The sequence below is a fragment of the Rutilus rutilus genome (genome assembly GCF_951802725.1).
Source record: "Rutilus rutilus genome assembly, chromosome: 13".
In the NCBI taxonomy this organism is placed as follows: Eukaryota; Metazoa; Chordata; class Actinopteri; order Cypriniformes; family Leuciscidae; genus Rutilus; species Rutilus rutilus.
Window position 1 is genome coordinate 20,060,726 of NC_140218.1, and position 18,940 is coordinate 20,079,665.

Consider the following 18,940-nt stretch of genomic DNA (forward strand, 5'->3'; position numbering starts at 1 on the left):
CTTTCTTTCGCAAATTTAATTGAGTATTCCCTCTATTTGCTATTCGTGACTACGGAGTATGAAAGAATAAACTGTAGACTATATATATTTATAATTGCTATATTCCGAGGACTGTAAAATGATCAAAGAACAAAAACAACAACAACAACAAAAAAAAAACATTTTCAAATAGTCAATCTGCTCTGTAACACATATAAAGAGGAAAAGTTAGTTAGAATTCTACAAATGTCGCTTTTTTTCCCCTTTCAAATTTGGCAAAATTTACATTTCAACACTCATAGAAATGAAGTGATCTAGGGAACAGAACGTTCACCTAATCGAAGAATGACTAATTTACAAGCCCATTAAATACTTTCCTTCAGGACATTTAGTTATGCTAATTACATAGGGTTGGTTGAGTGGTAATAATTCTACAGGTAGCCTATCTTGTCAGAGTTTTATGAGCGGGCCGTCATCCGCCGGGGGGTCCTGCATGGGTTTCTTGTTCACAGTGAAGAGCATTATTGTACTCGTGCCATGCCAACTCAACTGCTTAATCCCCCCCATTGATGCATATAGACCGAGCTATCACAATAGGCACATTGTCAAGGGGTTTGGCGACTTCTGGACCCACAGCAGAACATGCCTGATCTCAACAGACTGTCCACTGTAGGCTACAGTGGTAAACACTTCCATCGGAGAGAAGAGTAAACGCTTAAGATCACGCTTCATTGTATGAATTTACAGTTACGGCAGCTACAGGCTGATTCATTTTCTTATCTGACATCAAAACCTTGCTTTGTGGTACTTATTTTCAAATGGTTAAAAGTCTGGCTAACATGTTTCTTATTGAACAGTAGCTGATATGTGATTCTTGTCTTTGCATTGATGGAAATTTTAATTATATTGCCTATTAGGCTATCACTGATTAGAGATTGGCAGAAGAAACAGGTCTCGTCATATTGTGATTGTATAATGCTTGCTCTTTTTTCAGAATATTAGGACACTGAGACCTCTACCGGTATCACTGAATATTACAGGCAGTGTAATCGGTATAACGCCGTTATAGTACGAAGTGTTAAAACTTATGAGCATATAGCTACAGTTCAAAAGTTTGGGTCAGAAGGACTAAATGTATTAAATGTATGACAGTAAAGATATTTGTAAAAAAAAAAAAAAATTCTGTGTAATTTTTTCATAAAAATGTTAGGCAGCACATCTGTTGGGTCACATAAAATAATCCTTAACACTTTGATATTTAACATTTGATGTTTATTTTTGATTAGTTACAAAACATAAATAGAATCAACAGTTGAATTAGTTACCATTTACAGTCGCTAAATCACCAGCAATAAGTTTAGTCCTCTATAGATTATTTTAACTTAAATAACCTTTAATTATTGGTGGTCCCCCTAGTTTTACTGAACAACTTCACCCAAAAGTTACTCCACTGTAGAAATGATTTGACTTCTAATATTCCCAATCATTTGCATTGAATTAAAATCCCTCTTAAAAAAAAAAAAAAAAATTGAGTATCAGGTCGTAATCTTTGAACACACTTTTGGGGTAAAGCTGTAAGCCAGGGGAACTCAAGAAACTGTTTAGGACTTGTGTCTTATTATATAACCACAGCTTTCTCAAACACTGATCAGTACACAATTTTACATTTTTACAACCCCTTTCAAAATACAAAAATAATGCTTTCTTTTTAGATTACATTTTTGTAACACTTCAGCAGAGGGTTATCTTTACATTTCCCATTTGTACAGATCAAATGGCTAACGTTGGAGTTTTCTTAGACACAACAGCTTTTTGCTCACCACTATACTGTGGGTTTACTGTAAGGAGGTGGGTCTCGTCTTTAGAAAAAGGACATAAAATACTGGAAACTGTATGATCCCAATCCTCTGTAGGCAACGGTCATGTTGACTTTTTTTTGTAACATCCACGAGTTCTAGCATTAGCACAATTTAAAAAGCTTCACAAAATGAATCCGTTCCTCATTCCCTGTGCACTTTTCACAATACATTCCATCCTGTCCATCTCACCTACTCGTTGAAAAACGCAGGAACGCCTCTTTCACACCAACCTTCAGTTCCTTTTTTCAACAAAACATTAAAAACAGCCAGTTTTCTGTATATGGGCATTGCAGGTTTTTGAATGCTGACTGAATCTTCAGTAGTCTGGTTACAGGTCTGATTTAAAGTCTGGGCACTGATATCTTGGGTCTAGATGAATCACATATAAGCTTTATGATCAGTGTAGAAAAATACACCGTAGAAGGCAGCCTATTTCTGAATGTTCTCCCGATCGTAAATTTGCATGGCAGTTATGTATGTGTCTATATCTTATTTAGCACCAGAGCAGTATCTGATGAAATGCCGGATTCAATGAGGAACACATCTTTTTGCCAGTGTTTTGCTGATGCGCTGCGTTCACAAAAAGCAAACTCACAGTTCACAGATCACAGTTCGGTGTTCACGGAAGCACATAACGGGACTGTGCAAAAATAGACAAGAACAAGAACAAGCTGCGTTCACTTCACTTGAGCTTTCCAAACAGCCGTCTAGTCTTGCACTCTTCACCATGGGATTAATGTTAATAGTGTAAACCTTAAAAATATGAACGCCTGCTAGTGAAAAATACTGCAATCATATTAGCTAGTTTCATTTGAAATCAAATGAACTGAAGAACTGTTTTTTTCTCAGAATCAATTGCAGGATCGTAAAAGGAATTAGTCAATGGCTATTTGTTATTCTAGAAAAAAATCTTGGCTAAATCTAAAACGTTACCGCTATTTATCATCGTAAAATATAATACATGAAAAGCATGCCTTATCCGTGCACAACACGTCTTTTCGACTGGGTTCGTAGCTAAGATGATGGCTGCAGGGTTACCATGCTCTGCGCTGGAACATGCGATTGATCTCGCCACCGGCAGAATCCGTTGTGCTCTATTAAGATGGCGCTTCACTGCTGACGTCTGCTTGTTGTCGTTTCTGTGCGTATATATAAAAAAATATTTCTTTTAAGCTATACAGACCCACGTCACAACAACACAGAAAAGAATTTAAATATCTTTACTAATTGCACTTTTTAAAATTCAAATAGTCCTTTTGTTTGAAGCACTGATAAATAAAAACAAAGAGGATCATATCTCATCTCAAAAAATTTCTCTATATAGGGCGAGTTCAGGTCCAACTAAGCCAGATATAAAACTTGACGGTGGGGAAACACACAGAGGATATGTATTGAAAAATGCAACACAAACACACACTCACACAAATACACACACTACAGTATTTATACACCCCCATACCCACACACACCAACACGCAACCACTTGCTACTAATGTCCTTCCTGTACAGGATGTACATCGGGTATTCCTCTCCATCTTCTCAAACAGACCTCATCTCACTGCTGTCCTAAAGGAAGGGTGGACGTGGAGGGTTTGGAGTGAAGTTTGGCACTGGAGGGCAGAGCGGAGGTGGAGCACGAGCAGAAAATGGTGTCTTGATTGGTGGTGGCGGCGGCGGGGGCAGAGGCAGCTGTGATGCTGGTGGCGGGGGGCAGAGGAGACCCCGCTGCAGTCATGAGCGAGGGGGAGGCGCTGGGGGGAGGCGTGCCAGACACCAGGGGCTGGGATCCTGTCAGGAGCTGGACCTGCTGCGGGTGCAGGGGACACGGGCTGTACTGCAGATGTGCATTCTGCTGGGGTAGAGGAGCGATGGGAAATTTCGTTGAAGGCGCCTGCGTTTGTCCACTGATGGTACTATAGGGGGTGGACGCCATTGTAGTCATGCTGACTGATACAGGAGTACTTAAAGGAGCCCCGGAAAACCAACCCGTTGAAGCTGTTGTCTGCAAGATAGAAACATTATTTACTTGGATTTTTAGCATCCCAAATAACAATACAGAGGAATCCAAACGTCTGAAACTATTTTGAAAATCAAGGACTTAAAATTGTATCTAAATCTGAAAATAATCAAGTTTTAGTTTACCTTTATACCCTTGTGAATTTTTAACAAGCACAGTCTGTGAGTCTAAGCACACAGGTGTGGTAATGGTATTGAATTACTTGAAAATGCTCCTATTTTGCTCTTTTCTAGTGCTCTTAAAGGCACACTATGCAAGATTTGTACCTTAATATAACAGCTTCGAAATGATTTCGAAGGTAAATGAACTCGTAGTAGAGCGAATCATCTCGATAGCAAAGCGGGAGGGTGACGCCGCTCGCAAAACCAGCAATGCAAGTTTGAGAGGTGGCGCCCCGACAAATCTCGCGAGAATCACGGCTTGCTTTAAGGCACGACGTCACATCCATCAACAACATATGAAGCAGCCTCTTTGGAAGACACTAGCACGCATTTCAGACGGGAATCATGTCAGAGTCGATGAAGAAAGCGCGGTCGGAAGAGTGCAGAGACGGCTCTGCGTGAGTGGTATTTACGACAGTAACGTTAAATACAAGTACTCCACAGTGACTCTAGGGGTCGCTGTTTGAGAAAAACGGAAACTGCATAGTGTGCCTTTAAGGTGAAGTCATGATTACCACTGTTAAGTTTTCGTGAGTTTTTGTGGACGAAACAGTCATTAGATATCCACGCAATCAGGAGGGTGAAAGATTTTCCCTGTCAGATTTCGCAACGGGTTCAAGTTGTTTCACACATTGCTACACTATTGTATTGACAATAGACAAGGAATGTTTTTTGCTTGCAAATTTTCACTAATGTGATCGTAACTTTAGACTTTTGAATCCCACTGTATAATCACAGCAAAATATTTTAACCTATAGGCTACAGGATAGTGCAAATGGAGACACTGTATTTGTTGCATGAATGCTTTACCTCAGTAGTCTGACCCCATCCGCCCAACTCCTGCACTTGTTGGATCTGTTTGATTTGATTCAGTGAAGGCTTAGGCTGAACAGGGCAAACAGCTTCTTTTGACCACTCATCAACAAGCTTGTGCAGTTCATCTGTGAATGTGCTCTTTCTATTGGCAGAAACCTGGCCTGAAGGACTCTGGTCTGAAAACAAAATGATGGAATTGTTAAAGATGCCATTAAATAAAGACAACGTAATCCTCATTAATTACAATACCATTCAAAAGTTTAGGATAAGGTAGAGTTTTTGTAAAAAAGTATCTTATGCTCAACAAGGCTTCATTTATTTGATCAAAGTAAATATCGTATTGGATATTGTGAAATATTATTACAATTTAAAATAACTTCTCTATTTTAATACTTTTAAAATTGTTATTCCTGTGATGGCAAAGCTGAATTTTCAGCATCATTACTCCAATCTTCAGTCACATGATCCTTTAGAAATCATGCTGATTTGATGCTCAAGAAACATTTCTTATTATTATCAAAGTTGAAAACAGTTTTGCTGCCTAATGTGTTTATGGAAACCTGATAAATATTTTTCAGGATTAGTTGATGAATAGAAAGTTGAAAAGAACAGCATTAATAGAAAACTTCTATAACCAATTTTTTTTTTGAATGGTAATGTATTATTATTTTGAGCATGTTCTATAGCTTTAGTACCTCTATTAGCAGTCAGTGATGGAGTTTTCTCAGGCTTGCAGTATGAGTGAAGCCTGCTTTTCTCCCTACCAGAATGACTACTAGACTGCTGAAGACTCCCTGAGTGTGTGTTTTAAAAGCAACAGGAAAACCATAAAAGTGGATTATAGTAACAAACAAACAAAACAACAAAAAAAAGCGAATTCTAACTCTTCGTTATGGCATTACCTTGGTGTGTGACTCCGTTGTTATCCATGTGAGAGTGGGGTCGGGGCCGGAGCTTGGCTTTGGCGGGTCGGGGCCTGCGTGGGGAGATGGCGAGGGGTGCAGCGGGCAAAGGAGAGGTTCGGGGCAGGGTCATGGACAGGGGATGTCTGTGGTCTTTCAGAGAGCGGAGCTGCCTGTACAAATCCTGCAGCTCTCGGTTCTGCTGTGCCTGCAGGGACACCACCTCTTTGATGTGTCTACAAAGATAAAAGAGAGGAGGAAGTAATAGTAGATTTAGAAGTATTAGTATAAGAAGAACAGCAGTGCAGAATTCAACTGCTCTCACTTCTCTCTCAGCTTATGGAGCTCTTTCCTCAAATCTTCATCCTCCACCTCGCTCTCATCGTCGCTGCTGCCCAGGGGCGAGCGTGCGTGACTCCTGGGTGGGTGGGTGGACACTGTAGTTTTCCTCTCCTCTTTTTCACCATCCTTCCCTTTCGTTTTCCTCCTCTCTCGCTCCAGGTCAGGTGACACAGGAGAGCTGTCCGTCAAATTTTCCTCACTTTGTTCGGCCTGTGTAACTGAAAAACGGCCAACTTTTCTTTGCGTGAAGCCTTGGCTTGGTGCAGCTTCCTGCTGTGAAAGGGGCTCTGCGGACTGGGACACTGGAATCACCTACAAGAAAAGAGAATAGGAAGTAGCAGTTACTTCACAAAGTTTTAATTATTTGTGGTAACTGTGATCACAATAAAGACAAAAAGAGACAATATGCGTAAACTGACCAACAGCTAAAAAAAATTGGATTGGATGGACTTGTCATACATCAGAGAAAGTCACTCAGTGATCTCATACTTATTAGTCATGTTGGAATCATTGTGTTTATAAGGTAAGAATAGAATAGAATAGAATAGAATTCATTCTATAAGGTAAGCACATTAACACCACACCACATACAACATAAGGTTGTAAATGGAAAGCGTTATTCAAACAATCATGGCGGAAGCAAGTTATTATTGATTTTATATACACTACCGGTCAAATGTTTGGGGTCAGCAATATTTAAAGAATATGAATACTTTTATTCAGTATGGAATCATTAATTTGATAAAAAGTGAGAGTAAATACATTTAACATTACAAAAGATTGCAAATCAACAAAAAAAAATGTGTTCATCAAATAATCCTAAAAAAATTGTACCAGTTTCCACAAAAATATTAATCAGCGCTACTGCTTTTGACATTGATAAGAATAATAATAAGAAGAAATGTTTCTTGAGCTGCAAATCTGAATATTAGAATGATTTCTGAAGGATCAAAAGACACTGAAGACTGGAGTAATGATACTGAAAATTTAGCTTTGCCTTCACAGGAATAAATTACATTTTAAAAGATAAAACAAAAATGGATATTTTAAATTGTAATAATATGAACATAAGTCACTTCTTTCAAAAATATAAAAACTTTTGAAGGGTAGTGTAAATATGTTGTAATAATAAATGTTGATGATACAAGTTAGTTATTTGTGCACTGTTGATGAAGTAGAGCAATTTCACACTTAATGTGCATCTTTTGTCAAATTAGATCTGCCTTTGTCAGTTGGAGAAATATGACATTATCTTTTTTCTAGATCTCAACCAAAATAATGAATAATTCCATTTTCCAAACTCCAAATTTTCCCAGCAGCATTTCTATGTTTATACTTCTTCCTGTCTGAACTGAAACTGAAAAGATTGAGCTATTGCAAAATGAGAATGGCAGAACAATGGCAGTACCTGGAAACGCCCTCTGTGCGAGCAGGGTTGGTTATTTGCAGATGCCTCCCTCTCCTCCTCCAGCCCTTGGCTGAAGTTGCCATCTTATCGGAAGGAATAAAGAGAGAGACGCAAAGACGAGGGAACACAATGACAATAGTCAAATGAAATGGGAATATACAGATAATTAAAAAAAAACACACACAAACAGAAGACACCACAGACACAGGAAGATGGCATTAATAACTACATCACACAACAGATCTTTGACTAACAAGCATCCATGCATGTTCACATGGTGAGATTTTAGAGTTAGCATGTCAAATTACACCATCGCTGGCAGTCGGTGGACATGAATACGGATATGATTATCATCTCAAATGCCATGCTGAGTGGACGCAGTGTGATGGGGAATGGGTTTGGGGAGGGGGTGGCAAGGAGCAGATTTAACAAACAGTAAAGCCAGTTCATGGAAGAACAATCTCTGCACCATAACTTCTAAAACATTAGAGAGTAATAAACAGAAGTATGCCCCCATCCATCCACACTCACATGATTGCATTCATCTGTCAGACTCTAATATCACTCCCTAGAGAGCGGCAGTGATACCAGTCAGCATGTGTGAATCTACATCTACTGCGTGTTCATGGTGTGTTTACAGAAACACTATCATTCCAGTGACTATTTCTAGTTGATGGTCCTAAGGTGCTTTTCATGATACATAGCCATACACACACACACACACGCATGTTGAATATGTACAGTCTGTCAGGCTTGAATTGCTTAAAACTATTGCTTTAGACTGATGATATATTACATGTAGGCTATGTTAGGAATGGCATACTACCTTATAACTTATACTAAGCAAGTATATTTTGCCCAGTATAACATTTTTCAGTATTTATGGAACATCCAGATGACTTAGATATTACATTTTCACTAAAACGTGTTGAATACAAGCAGAGAACAATACAAGGAATACTGTATCCCATCATACTTCTTATACTAAGTATTTATACTGTGCATAGAATGCAAATGTTCAGTTTTCATTCAATGAAATAATAATTTAAGCAATAAAATCTGCAAATTCTAACACTAATCTTTTTTGACTCATTACTTGATTAGACTGCCATTTGTACTACAAAACTAGATAATTGAACTTTTTATTTCCAACATGCCACTGAATGTACAAAAGTTTGGGGTATGCTCACCAAGACTGCATTTATTTAACCAAAAATACAGTAAAAACAGTAATATTGTGAAACATTATACTAATAACGTAACTATTTAAATATATTTAAAAATGTGATTTCAAATATTTGCTAACAATGCAAGTCTTTACTGACACTTTTGGTCAATTTAACGCATCGTTGCTGAATAAAAGTGCTAGTTTCTAATTATTTCTACTACTTATTTCTTCTAACTCTTACTGACCCCAAACTTATGATAATGAAATGCTGAAATGTCTATCAGTGCATACTGTGTACTTTTTCACATGCCAGTTTTTAAACAAAAACTGTAAGGACAGCAGTATGCTAGTATTCCATTCCAAACAAACCCATGGAGGACATGCAAAAAAATACAAGAAATAAAACCTTCTAAAAGTCTGCCCAGATAGGAAAGAACAGGATATGAGCTAAAGTTCAGGGAGAAATAAAAATCTACGCTTTTATGAAAAATGGATTGCTAGCATCTGAAAAATAGCTGTTCGATTTACTAGACATTAGAATTACTTACTTGCTAAAGCTTCAGTGAGTTAATTCATATAAATACAGTGTCAATGGTGCATAAAATGTAAATTCAAAAATGTAATGAGGGCCAGATTAATTTCTCAGTATTAAAAAAAAGTTTGCAGCTGTTATTTTTGCATTAGAATGGACAGAAATTTAATTAGATTGGGCATGATTAACAATATGTAGTATCTAGTATCACGCCTCTTCAATTCCTAAACAAATAAAAAACGAACAGGTGCAAACTTCAGAGTCTGGCCCGTGTAACTTGTAAACAAGGGTGCTATTTCGCAACTGCAGGTGCTCTGGGTGAGTGAGGCAGGGTGCAAGAAGGTGAGGGACACGGGTGCCGCAATACTGCACTGCATACGCTGGGGATGGAGACTCAGATCCAGGTGCGACGCACAAGGGTCATCCCTCTTAGATTCTCTTTCCTTTCTACACTCCTCTGTTCTTACCCCTGGGTAACCCATGCAGACAAAACAAAAAGGAGGCTACAACATAAATGTTAATGTACAGCAGAACAATTCCTTTTAAACAAAAACTCAAGCAAGAAAAATGTATCGCTAGATGATGTAATGATATCAGTACAGACTGAGCAAAGCAACAACCACGTCACCATGGAAAGACTATTAGGATTAATAACTAATTATTAATTCTAACAGTATTTTTTAGAAATTAAGAAATCCCTATCTAGCAAGGTAAGACTCAGCTATATTATTGTCTACATTCATTTTAATCTAAACATTTGTTTTAGGTCAGTGCCCACCCACATCCCTCACTCGCTCTCTCTTGCGTGCTTCCTATGGACACTACCTTGCTGGACTCTGGGCTTCTTGAACAAGCTGGCGGAGTGGCGCAGTTTGCATGCCCAGCTTTTGAATTTGCGAGTCCAGGATTTCTTGCTAACAGGATTTCTGATACTAGGACATGTCAGGTTTAGGCCAAAATATCCACCTCCTTCATTGTGCTGATGCTGCTGCTGTCCAGGCCACAGTGGGATGGGCGACTGAGAAGAGGAAGGCAAAAGAACATCTCCAGGGAGGGAAGGGGGAGCCTGGACACAACATGTGAGCAACAGGAGGTGAACAAACGTAAGATGTGAAAATAAAATCTCTCTGTCTTTATGAAAAAACACATTTTGACTAAAGTTTTTCTAATAAAAATAAGCAGTTTTTTTAAATGATAAAAGATCATGACAAACTATTAATAAAGTTCTCTTTAAAAAGGCTTAATTTTCATTTCACGTGGACAGCTGTAATACCTGACATTTTTTACCTTATGTCCCACCGAAAAACAAATTTAATTTTAATTCAGAAATGAAAAAACATAGTCACTATTCAAGGGATATATGAACTGCATTTTAATGGGTTTTTGAATAAAATGGATTGGGGAAAAAAATGTATTAGCTTCCTGCCACTGATCTGTTATAAACACCCCACTTACGCTTACTGATGTTTCACTGGGCACTTTCGGGGATCCAGGCTCCTGTGGAGGGGAAAGGAGGGAGCATGGAGGGGATGTAGAGGAGAAGGATGATGCAGGCTGTTGTTGCACGGCAGAGGGGATTGTTTCCTCCTCACCTGCTCTCTCCCGCTCTCCATCTGGGGAGGTGGAGGAAGAACGAGGGGTGGTGGAGGAGGTGGTGGAAGAGGTGGAGTGAGGGGAGGTGTCTGAGGAGGTGACAGGAGGTGGGGAGAACGTATAGGGGGGCTCTGAAGACTCATCAACTGCTGTGGAGGCTGCAGCAGATCCCGATGGGGCAGGAGCAGGGCCGCCCGTGGAGCCACTTCCCAGAGCTGCCCCGCTGCCGCTGTGCTCCTGATACAGCAGAGTCCTCAGTTTCTCATCCAAAGTCTTGATTCGGTTGTCCACAAACTCGATTTTGGGCGGGCCTTCGCTGTCTGACTCGGCAACCGAGGAGGGCTGGGCAGGAGAGGGTGTGAATGTATGGGAGAGGGCAGGAAGAGTAGTTTCAGAGAGTGGGAGGGGTGGGAGAGAGATGTCCGAAGAGGGATGGGGTGGGGCGGAGTGGCTGACGGTGTCCTCACCAGTGGACAGCTCAGACTCCGCCTGCTGGACAGATGCCTGCTTCTGCACAGCCGGAGGCACTACGGTTTGTGCCATAGGCATCATATCATGCGGTACCTGCTGAAGTAACATCTGCGTTTGCTCTGTGGAGAGCTGCTGCGGGATTACAGGCTGAAACTGAGCTCGAAGCTGTAGGGGATCCTGGGTCTGGAAGCAATGCTGAGGATGCATGGACAGCATCGTTGGGGCCGGCGTGGTTTCTTGAGACACATACTGTTCTACCGTGTGGTGTTGGATCTGCTCGGCATTGGCTGTTTGCTGGAGGCCATGTTGCTGCAAGAATGCGGTCTGTTGCATTGCTAGCTGTTGAGAATCAACATGTACTTGTTGGTGAGGGACCTGCTGAACTTGGGCAGCTGGAAGGCCTCCCTGCAAAGGGACCGTCTCCACTGGTATCGGCTGTGATAGTGCTTTTGACTCGCTAGGCTGGAGAATAGGTGGCTGTGGAGCAACCTGGAGCACTGGATGAGGTGTAATCTGTGGCTGCTGAGCCTGTTCGGTGGTGGCCATTGCTAACTGTAGTGTCTGGGTCTCTTGAAGTATATCTGATGTCTGTGAGGGTGCCATTTGGGTTTGAACTAGCAATTTCTGCGATGGATCAGCGTAGGTCACCAGAGATGCTGGTGGGGTCCCATAAGCAGACAAGTTAGAGACGGGCTGTTCACCCTCACCTTTAACTGCAGCATCTCCTTGTTCCACATTGGAGCCTGTGAGGGCTGCGACTGCAGGGAAAGGAGCAGCAGAGGTGCTAGAAGCCATGACAGGGATTGAGCCAGCAGTCAAGGTAGCAGAGGAGACTTGCTCTACTGTTGGCAAGGCAGAGGGTGTTATATCTTTTTGGGCAGCAATGGCCGAGGTTGACATGGATGCAGGGGCTGATACAGTAGAGACCAGAGGAGAGGATGCAGATATTGAAGAACTTGGGGAAGATGCTATCCCAGCAAAAGACTCTGAGCGCTGAGGGCTCTCATGATCTGATAATACATTAGACAGAGTAGAAAATTCTTCAGATGTCATGCTAATTAATATCCATCTTATTAATTATCATCACTATATGGCTATCTTAGCTGAAATTAACAACAGAAATGTTGTAAACTTTCACTCAATCCATTTTAGTTTGGATTATGTAAGCAATTTCAATTTCAAATTTCACACCAGACAAAAAGTACTGTGCGTCAAAGTGAATTCTCTACCTTTCTCCATTTCTATGGACTTGGGAATTAGGCTCTCTCCCATTGGTGGGGAAGTGGAAGCTCCCTGGTTGGAGTGTGAGTCACGATGGCGAATGGTTTGGTTAATGAAGAATCGCCAGCGACCCACGGGGGAAGACTGAGGGGCTGAATCCACTTCGCAAATAGGAGAATAACACAGAACATTTATTTTGCTACTAACTGTAACAACAGTGTACAATTAAAAAAGTCTTGGTAAATATTTATTTTTTATTTTAATCAAGATAAAAAGACACCAAAGTTACAAAGACAATACAACTTTAATCCAAACTTTATTCTTCAGTTTCATTTATGACAAGGTCAGAAGGTTATACACACTTGTTGCACTGGATGGGGTGCTCACATGGAGTTGCTCCAAGGACCCAGTCTGAGACAGGAAAAAAACTCATAAAATTAGCATTCAAAAATTTGGGGTCAATAAAAAAAAAAAAAAAAAAAAAGAAAAGAAAAAATGAAAGAAGTTTTTAGTAAGGACACATTACAGTTTTTTTTTTATCAAGTGAAAGTAAAGACTTTAACATTATTTAGTGAACAAATAAATGCTGTTCTTTTGATCTTTCCATTCATCAAAGAAAATCCCCCAAAAAAGTATCAGTTTCCACAAAAATATTAAGCAGCACAACTGTTTTCAACATTGATTATCAAATCAGCATATTAGAAAGATTTCTCAAGATTAATGTGACACTGAAGACTGGAATAATGGCTACTGAAAATTCAGCTTTGCCATCACATGAATAAATTATAAAAATACATTTAAAAAAACAAAACTTATTTTTACTGTATTTTTGATCAAATAAATGCAGCCTTGGTGAGCATAACATTTGAATGTTAGCATACTTTCAATGGCATTTCAGAAACAAAAAATTAGGTTAGGGTTAGACCTGTGACTGAGTGCTAAGTATTCCTTGAGCTTTCTTCACTATAGCTCTCAGCTCCCCAACAAATTTCTCTTTCTCAGGCTCAAGGACAAAATCCTCCTCCACCTAAACAAAACACATTGAGAGGATATTATTTACCAGTGAAGACATACTTCAATGCAAAAGCAACAAGCTATCACAAATTCACTTAATATGTTGCTTCTTAAGAAGCAAATGATTCACATAGCTGCTGAACATATTTCACCATGTAATCTGCAATGTCTTCAGGTGCATCTCCCTCAATGTCAAACTTGAATGTGACCATCTTGTTGCTGTGAGTCTCCAATTGACACTCTACCATGTTGTCCCCTGTTCCTGAGACCTACAACATAGACAGTGTTCATTATATATGATTCAATTAATTAAATTAAAAGTAAAGCTCAGAAATTATTATAAATATTGTGATTTACATACCTGCAACATGCTGAGTTGAAAATGAGTTTTTTCAGTCTTTTGACAGGATGATCTCCTCTGAGATTTTACCTTATCTAGTTTTCCACTGGCCCACAGCGATTGAGCCTCATCTCCATTGGCAGGAACAGACCTGGATTTATAAAATGTAAAAAGATTTTTTTTTTTAAAAAGATCTGTTTGTGCACAGTTAAATGTATACCAAATTTTTTTTTTTAAAGTACATAAAACTACTTACCCTGATGAGGAGCCCCTGTTGGCAGACTGATGTGGGCTCTCCTGTTTAGACAAGATAAAAGACACAAACAAACACACAGGAACCACAACATACCAACGGAAACACAAAAAGAAAAACAAAACATCAGTTATGTAATGAGTTATGCAAATAATAAAACAAATAATAAAAAATTCCATAAGTAAAATGAAAACAATACTTTGTGTAAACCAAAAACAAAATGACTGTCCTGAATTCAAGAGACAAAAATTTGGTTTGATTTTTGTAAGTTAAACTTTGGTTTTGCAGGTGTTAAGATGTGTTAAGAAGTAGTGGGTCTTGCATCTCAAGTTAACAGAGTTAGAAGAGATGTTTGTTTGTCTTCTACCTTCATTAATCTGTTCTGCAGAACCTTCACATACACGTATATGGGTCACTTTTATATATTGCAATAAACTCGCTCACTGCTAATATGTTATATATTTGAAACTAATATAAAGTGCTTTTGTACCTGAGCAATGCCCAGCAATGCAGCATCACTTTCTGCCAGCGAGGTGGTGGGCAACACAGAGCCATTAGAGTCATGGGACTGTGAAGCATTGACGGTAGGAGGGGAATCAGGGATCATGTCAGCAGGCCTTGCCTGGTTTAGCTGTGCCTCTGCTGGGACAGGAATTTCTGAAACTGGGACAGCTGGTTGTAGGGCTGGGAGAGTGGCAGAGGGCTGTAGGGAAGAACGAGATGGACTTGGGGGGATTTGTGATGGTATAAAGGCAGCTTGGGAGTAATGAAGCTGCTCGAAACTCCCAGTAGCCTCTATGTGGGTCTGTGCCGGTGCATTTGAGTGTGTTTGTGACTGCATGGTAGTCTGTGTGTGTGTTTGAGCAGGAAGAGTTTGTTTCTGCTGGTTCTGGGGCAAGGGTGGTAGACACGAAACCACCTGACTGTACAGAGGTACCGTTCTAGCTTGGGTCTGAGGAACCTGACTGGGAGCAATGTTTACCGGGAGCATATGCTGGAGCACTGATTGAGGCTGACAAGGTTGTTGGTGGAGATCTTGTGGTAGAACAGCATTAGGGGGCAGAAGCTGCTGCACAGGTTGGGTCTGATGTTGATGGTGGAGCGATTGCTGTTGCTGCACATGGTGGGCTTGAGGCAGTTGCTGCTCATGCTGTTGGGTAGCCTGAGGTTGCACTGGAGGCATGGGCTTCAAGACTGCCTGCATCGAGGCCACATTGACTGGATGTTGCTGAGCTTGGATGACTGGAGGAGCCTGCATTTGTGATTGGTTTGTCTGTTGTAAATAGCACTGCATTGATGAAGTGGCCATTGGGTTGATGGTAGGCGCATGTGACACCGGAGAAAGTACTGCTTGCTGATATTGCTGCACAGGTGGCTGTTGTTGTTGTTGTTGTTTCACAGGTTGTGTGAGGTCTAGTTGAAGAGACTGAATGGTTTGCGGACCGACAGGTGCTTGAGCGTATTGTGTGGGCATAAGTGTAGAAGCAGCCGGCACTGTAGAATGCACAAGAGGAGCAGGTGCAGGTGACCCTACCACGACTTGACATTGGAGAGAAGTTGCAGCTTGAGGTGGTACCAATTGAGTTTGGGATGGAAGGGTTTGCCCTTGTGAGACTATTTGTGTTGGAGTTGGTACAAACGAATGAATGGGTTGTGCTGTGGGAACTTGTGTTGGAGATGTGATTTGTTGGGTCGGTTGTGGAACTTGGAGCTGGCCTGCTTGAATATGGCCTCCAATTGACTGTGGTGCAGGATGACTTTGAGTCTGCAGGGGAATCTGACCATAAATTCCAGGGTCCCCTTGACTCTGGATTTGTACTTGCGTTGAAGGTTGAGCCGACATCTGAGGTGGTACCTGTTGCTGGATGAGTACTGGGGCTGGAACTTGACTAGGTATTTGAGCACTAACCATTTTTGGAACCGCTTGAACCAGGGTTGGAACTTGTAAATCTACCAGAGAAGGTCTATGCGATGCCTGGGGAAGGATGGCTTGCTGCTGCTGAATCAAGACCTGTTGCTGCTCAGTTTGTTGTTGAGAAAGATGAGGTTGAGGTTGTGGGGACATTATTTGTTGAGAGTGCTGCATTTGACTAATCTGCTGGACCATCTCAGGAGGCTGTGATTTCCCTAGGTGTGCCTGATCTACCAAAGCTGCATGTTGCTCTATATGTTGTTGCTGCATCAAAACTTGTTGCAGTTGTTTCTCGGCTTGTAGAGCTTGTTGTCGCTGTAATTCAATCTGGTGTTGTTGCATCAGAAGATGTTGCTGCATCTGTGACTCTCTCTGTTGTAGCAATGTCTGTTGTTGCTGCTCAGTCTGTTGTTGAAAAATCTGCTGCTGCAATTGTTGATCTGTCGGCTTCTGTAGTTGTGGCTGTTGCTGTAAAACATGTTGCTCTATCTGCTGAGGCTGCTGTTGCTGCTGGCGTAGTAAAGTTTGTTGCTGTTCAATGTGTGTCTGCTGTTGCATCTGCAGCAGTACCTTTTGCTCTAACTTTTGCTGCTGCTGAATGAGTGCTTGCTGCTGCTGCTGTTGTTGCTGCTGTTTAAACAAAGCCTGCTGTTGCTGCTCCAACTGTTGCTGATGTAAAAGCGCTTGTTGCTGCTTTAACTGTAGTTGCTGCTGTTGTTGTAGCAAAGCTTGCTGTTCCAACTGTTGTTGCTGCAGAAGAGCCTGTTGTTGTTCACGTTGCTGCTGCTGCAATAGAGCTTGTTGTTGTTCCAGTTGCTGTTGCTGAAACAAAGCCTGTTGCTGTTGTCTTTGTTGTTCCACCTGTTGCTGTAAAATGGCTTTTTGCTGCTGTTCTATTTGCTTTTGTTGCTGTAATGCTTGCTGCTGTTGCTCTATCTGTTGCTGAACTGCCAAGTTTTGTTGTTGCTGCAGAAGAATTTGTTGTTGCTCAACTTGTTGTTGTTGTTGTGGCTGAATATAAACTTGTTGTTGTTGATGTTGTTGCTCCATTTGATTTTGCAAAACAGCCTTCTGTTGCTGCTCAATTTGTTGCCTAATCAGAAGTTGCTGTTGTTGTTGCTCCGTCAATTGCAATGGCTGCTGGATTGTTTGAAGTACCGGTGGCTGTTGTACCATGGTTTTTATCATGCCCTGCTCTTGTGAATCAGCTATTTGTTGCACATAAACTTGCTGTGCCTGTTGTTGCTGAGTCTGGTGTTGATATTGTTCTACCGAGGACTGTTGTACTGACAGCTGATACTGCTGTATCACAACTTGTTGGGGTTTGCTTGGAGGTTGTTGTATGTACACCTGCTGTTGTAGCTCACTTTGCTGTGGATTGCACATTGTTGGCTGGTTCTGCTGTGGCAATGGGATATATGGCTGCTGAGATGCACTGGAATGTGGTGGCTGTTCCTGCAGAACCACCTGGGGTTGTTCTATGTTCTGTGGCTGTTGTAACAAAACGGCCATTTGTTGAACCTGGTCTGTCGGCTGCGGCAAGACCACAGTCTGGTGCTGCTGCTGCATTATATTTGCCTGCTTTTGTGGTGTCGCTTGCTGAATGTTCAGTTGCAGCGTTCCGGACAAATCTGACATCTCCTGCTGTTGCATCTGAACAATAGTTTGCTTGGGCAAAACATCAGTAGGTTGAACGGGAGCAATACTAGTTTGGGTCTGCATGGGTGGCATGTTGTTGCTTGATGATGCTATGGGTTCTCCAGCGGGGATGGAGGAAGTGAGGACAGTCATGGGTGCCTGGGGTGATATTGGGGGGATGTATGACTGCGACTGTACAAGAGAACTGTGAGGAGTGGAAGCATCAGTGGGTCGGGAGTGTAACATTTGCGAGGATGTAACATCTGTTGAGTATGGTGGAAGGGGCTGGTGGGAAAAACACATTTGGAAATTATTTGGGAAGGATGGATAGGCCAGATCATGGAGTTGGGTAGCAAGTAGTGGGGGGAGGAAGAAAAAGAGAGAGCGAAGCATTAGTGCACTTCATTAATCATCCAAAGGAAACAAGACATTTAGGAGAGCAAAAGACATGAAACAACATTCTGCACGTGCAGTTATTAGGTTATTTTTAGACTGTTCATACTACGATCAATGCTGTTGTTTTTTGGTTATGCACCACCTCAGATCAGAGGGAGCTGTATTCTAAGAATGAAAGACATTACAGGTGGTGTTCAGGTCAGACCAATCCACCATTAAAGCGGTCTTATACTAAATGCAATTTTGAGCATAAAAAAAAAAAAAAAAAGGTTTTAAATCACATCAATGTATTCCTACTGGCAAATATTTTCCCTGCAATAGACCTTATTCAGAGCAGCACCATGCCAGGTATGAAAGCGAGGTTGTGAGGGATACTTACCTTGTTTTTAAAGGCATCCGCTGTAAAAAGCTGTATAAAGCCCCTAGATCACTACTAATTTTCCACAGATCATGTTGTCTGGATTTTTTTTTATTTTTTGTCTACTGAAATTTCTTGGAAAGATATTTTTGCAATGTTTTGTCAGCAGAAAAATCCCCAAACATTAAATAACAGTACAACCCACTGAAGAGATGTACAGTATGCCTATCCCTCACAGCCTCACTATAATTCTTGTTAAAAATCAAGGATGGTGCTGCTGTGAATAAGGTCTATGCAGCAAGGGTTTTTGAATGACTGCAGTGCTTTCGTTCAGGTATGCCAACTTTTCACAGAGTTTGATGAAAACAAATGATACTTAATGCGAACAGCTGTGGGGCTATTTTTGCAGTCAGTTTGCTTTGATTCGTTGTTTTGCACTTATCTGTATACTAGACTTGACAAATGTCTTACTGTCTAGCACCATACAATTTTATATGACAATAAATTGAACTATGAATTATATTCTAGAAACAATTCAAATTTACAATTCAAGGACTATA

General features: G+C 40.9%; 1 protein-coding gene across 5 annotated transcripts in view; it reads right to left on the reverse strand.

Moving 5' to 3' along the window:
- Nucleotides 1–2,296: 2,296 nt before the first annotated feature.
- The window catches only part of wnk3 (WNK lysine deficient protein kinase 3), a 60,779-nt gene continuing 44,135 nt past the window's right edge, over nucleotides 2,297–18,940 (reverse strand). The window contains exons 11-25 of one of the 5 annotated variants that reach the window (XM_084428343.1): nucleotides 14,567–17,911; nucleotides 14,080–14,120; nucleotides 13,845–13,974; nucleotides 13,636–13,752; nucleotides 13,395–13,496; nucleotides 12,832–12,880; nucleotides 12,478–12,630; nucleotides 10,640–12,258; nucleotides 10,010–10,250; nucleotides 7,485–7,567; nucleotides 6,060–6,388; nucleotides 5,735–5,970; nucleotides 5,528–5,626; nucleotides 4,827–5,008; nucleotides 2,297–3,840 (exon numbers count right to left, since the gene is read on the reverse strand). In XM_084428343.1, coding sequence (XP_084284469.1) covers nucleotides 3,394–3,840; nucleotides 4,827–5,008; nucleotides 5,528–5,626; nucleotides 5,735–5,970; nucleotides 6,060–6,388; nucleotides 7,485–7,567; nucleotides 10,010–10,250; nucleotides 10,640–12,258; nucleotides 12,478–12,630; nucleotides 12,832–12,880; nucleotides 13,395–13,496; nucleotides 13,636–13,752; nucleotides 13,845–13,974; nucleotides 14,080–14,120; nucleotides 14,567–17,911 — 7,173 coding nt within the window. In that variant the 3' untranslated portion in view covers nucleotides 2,297–3,393. The other 4 variants (XM_084428345.1, XM_084428344.1, XM_084428347.1 and 1 more) reach the window with 4 other exon arrangements.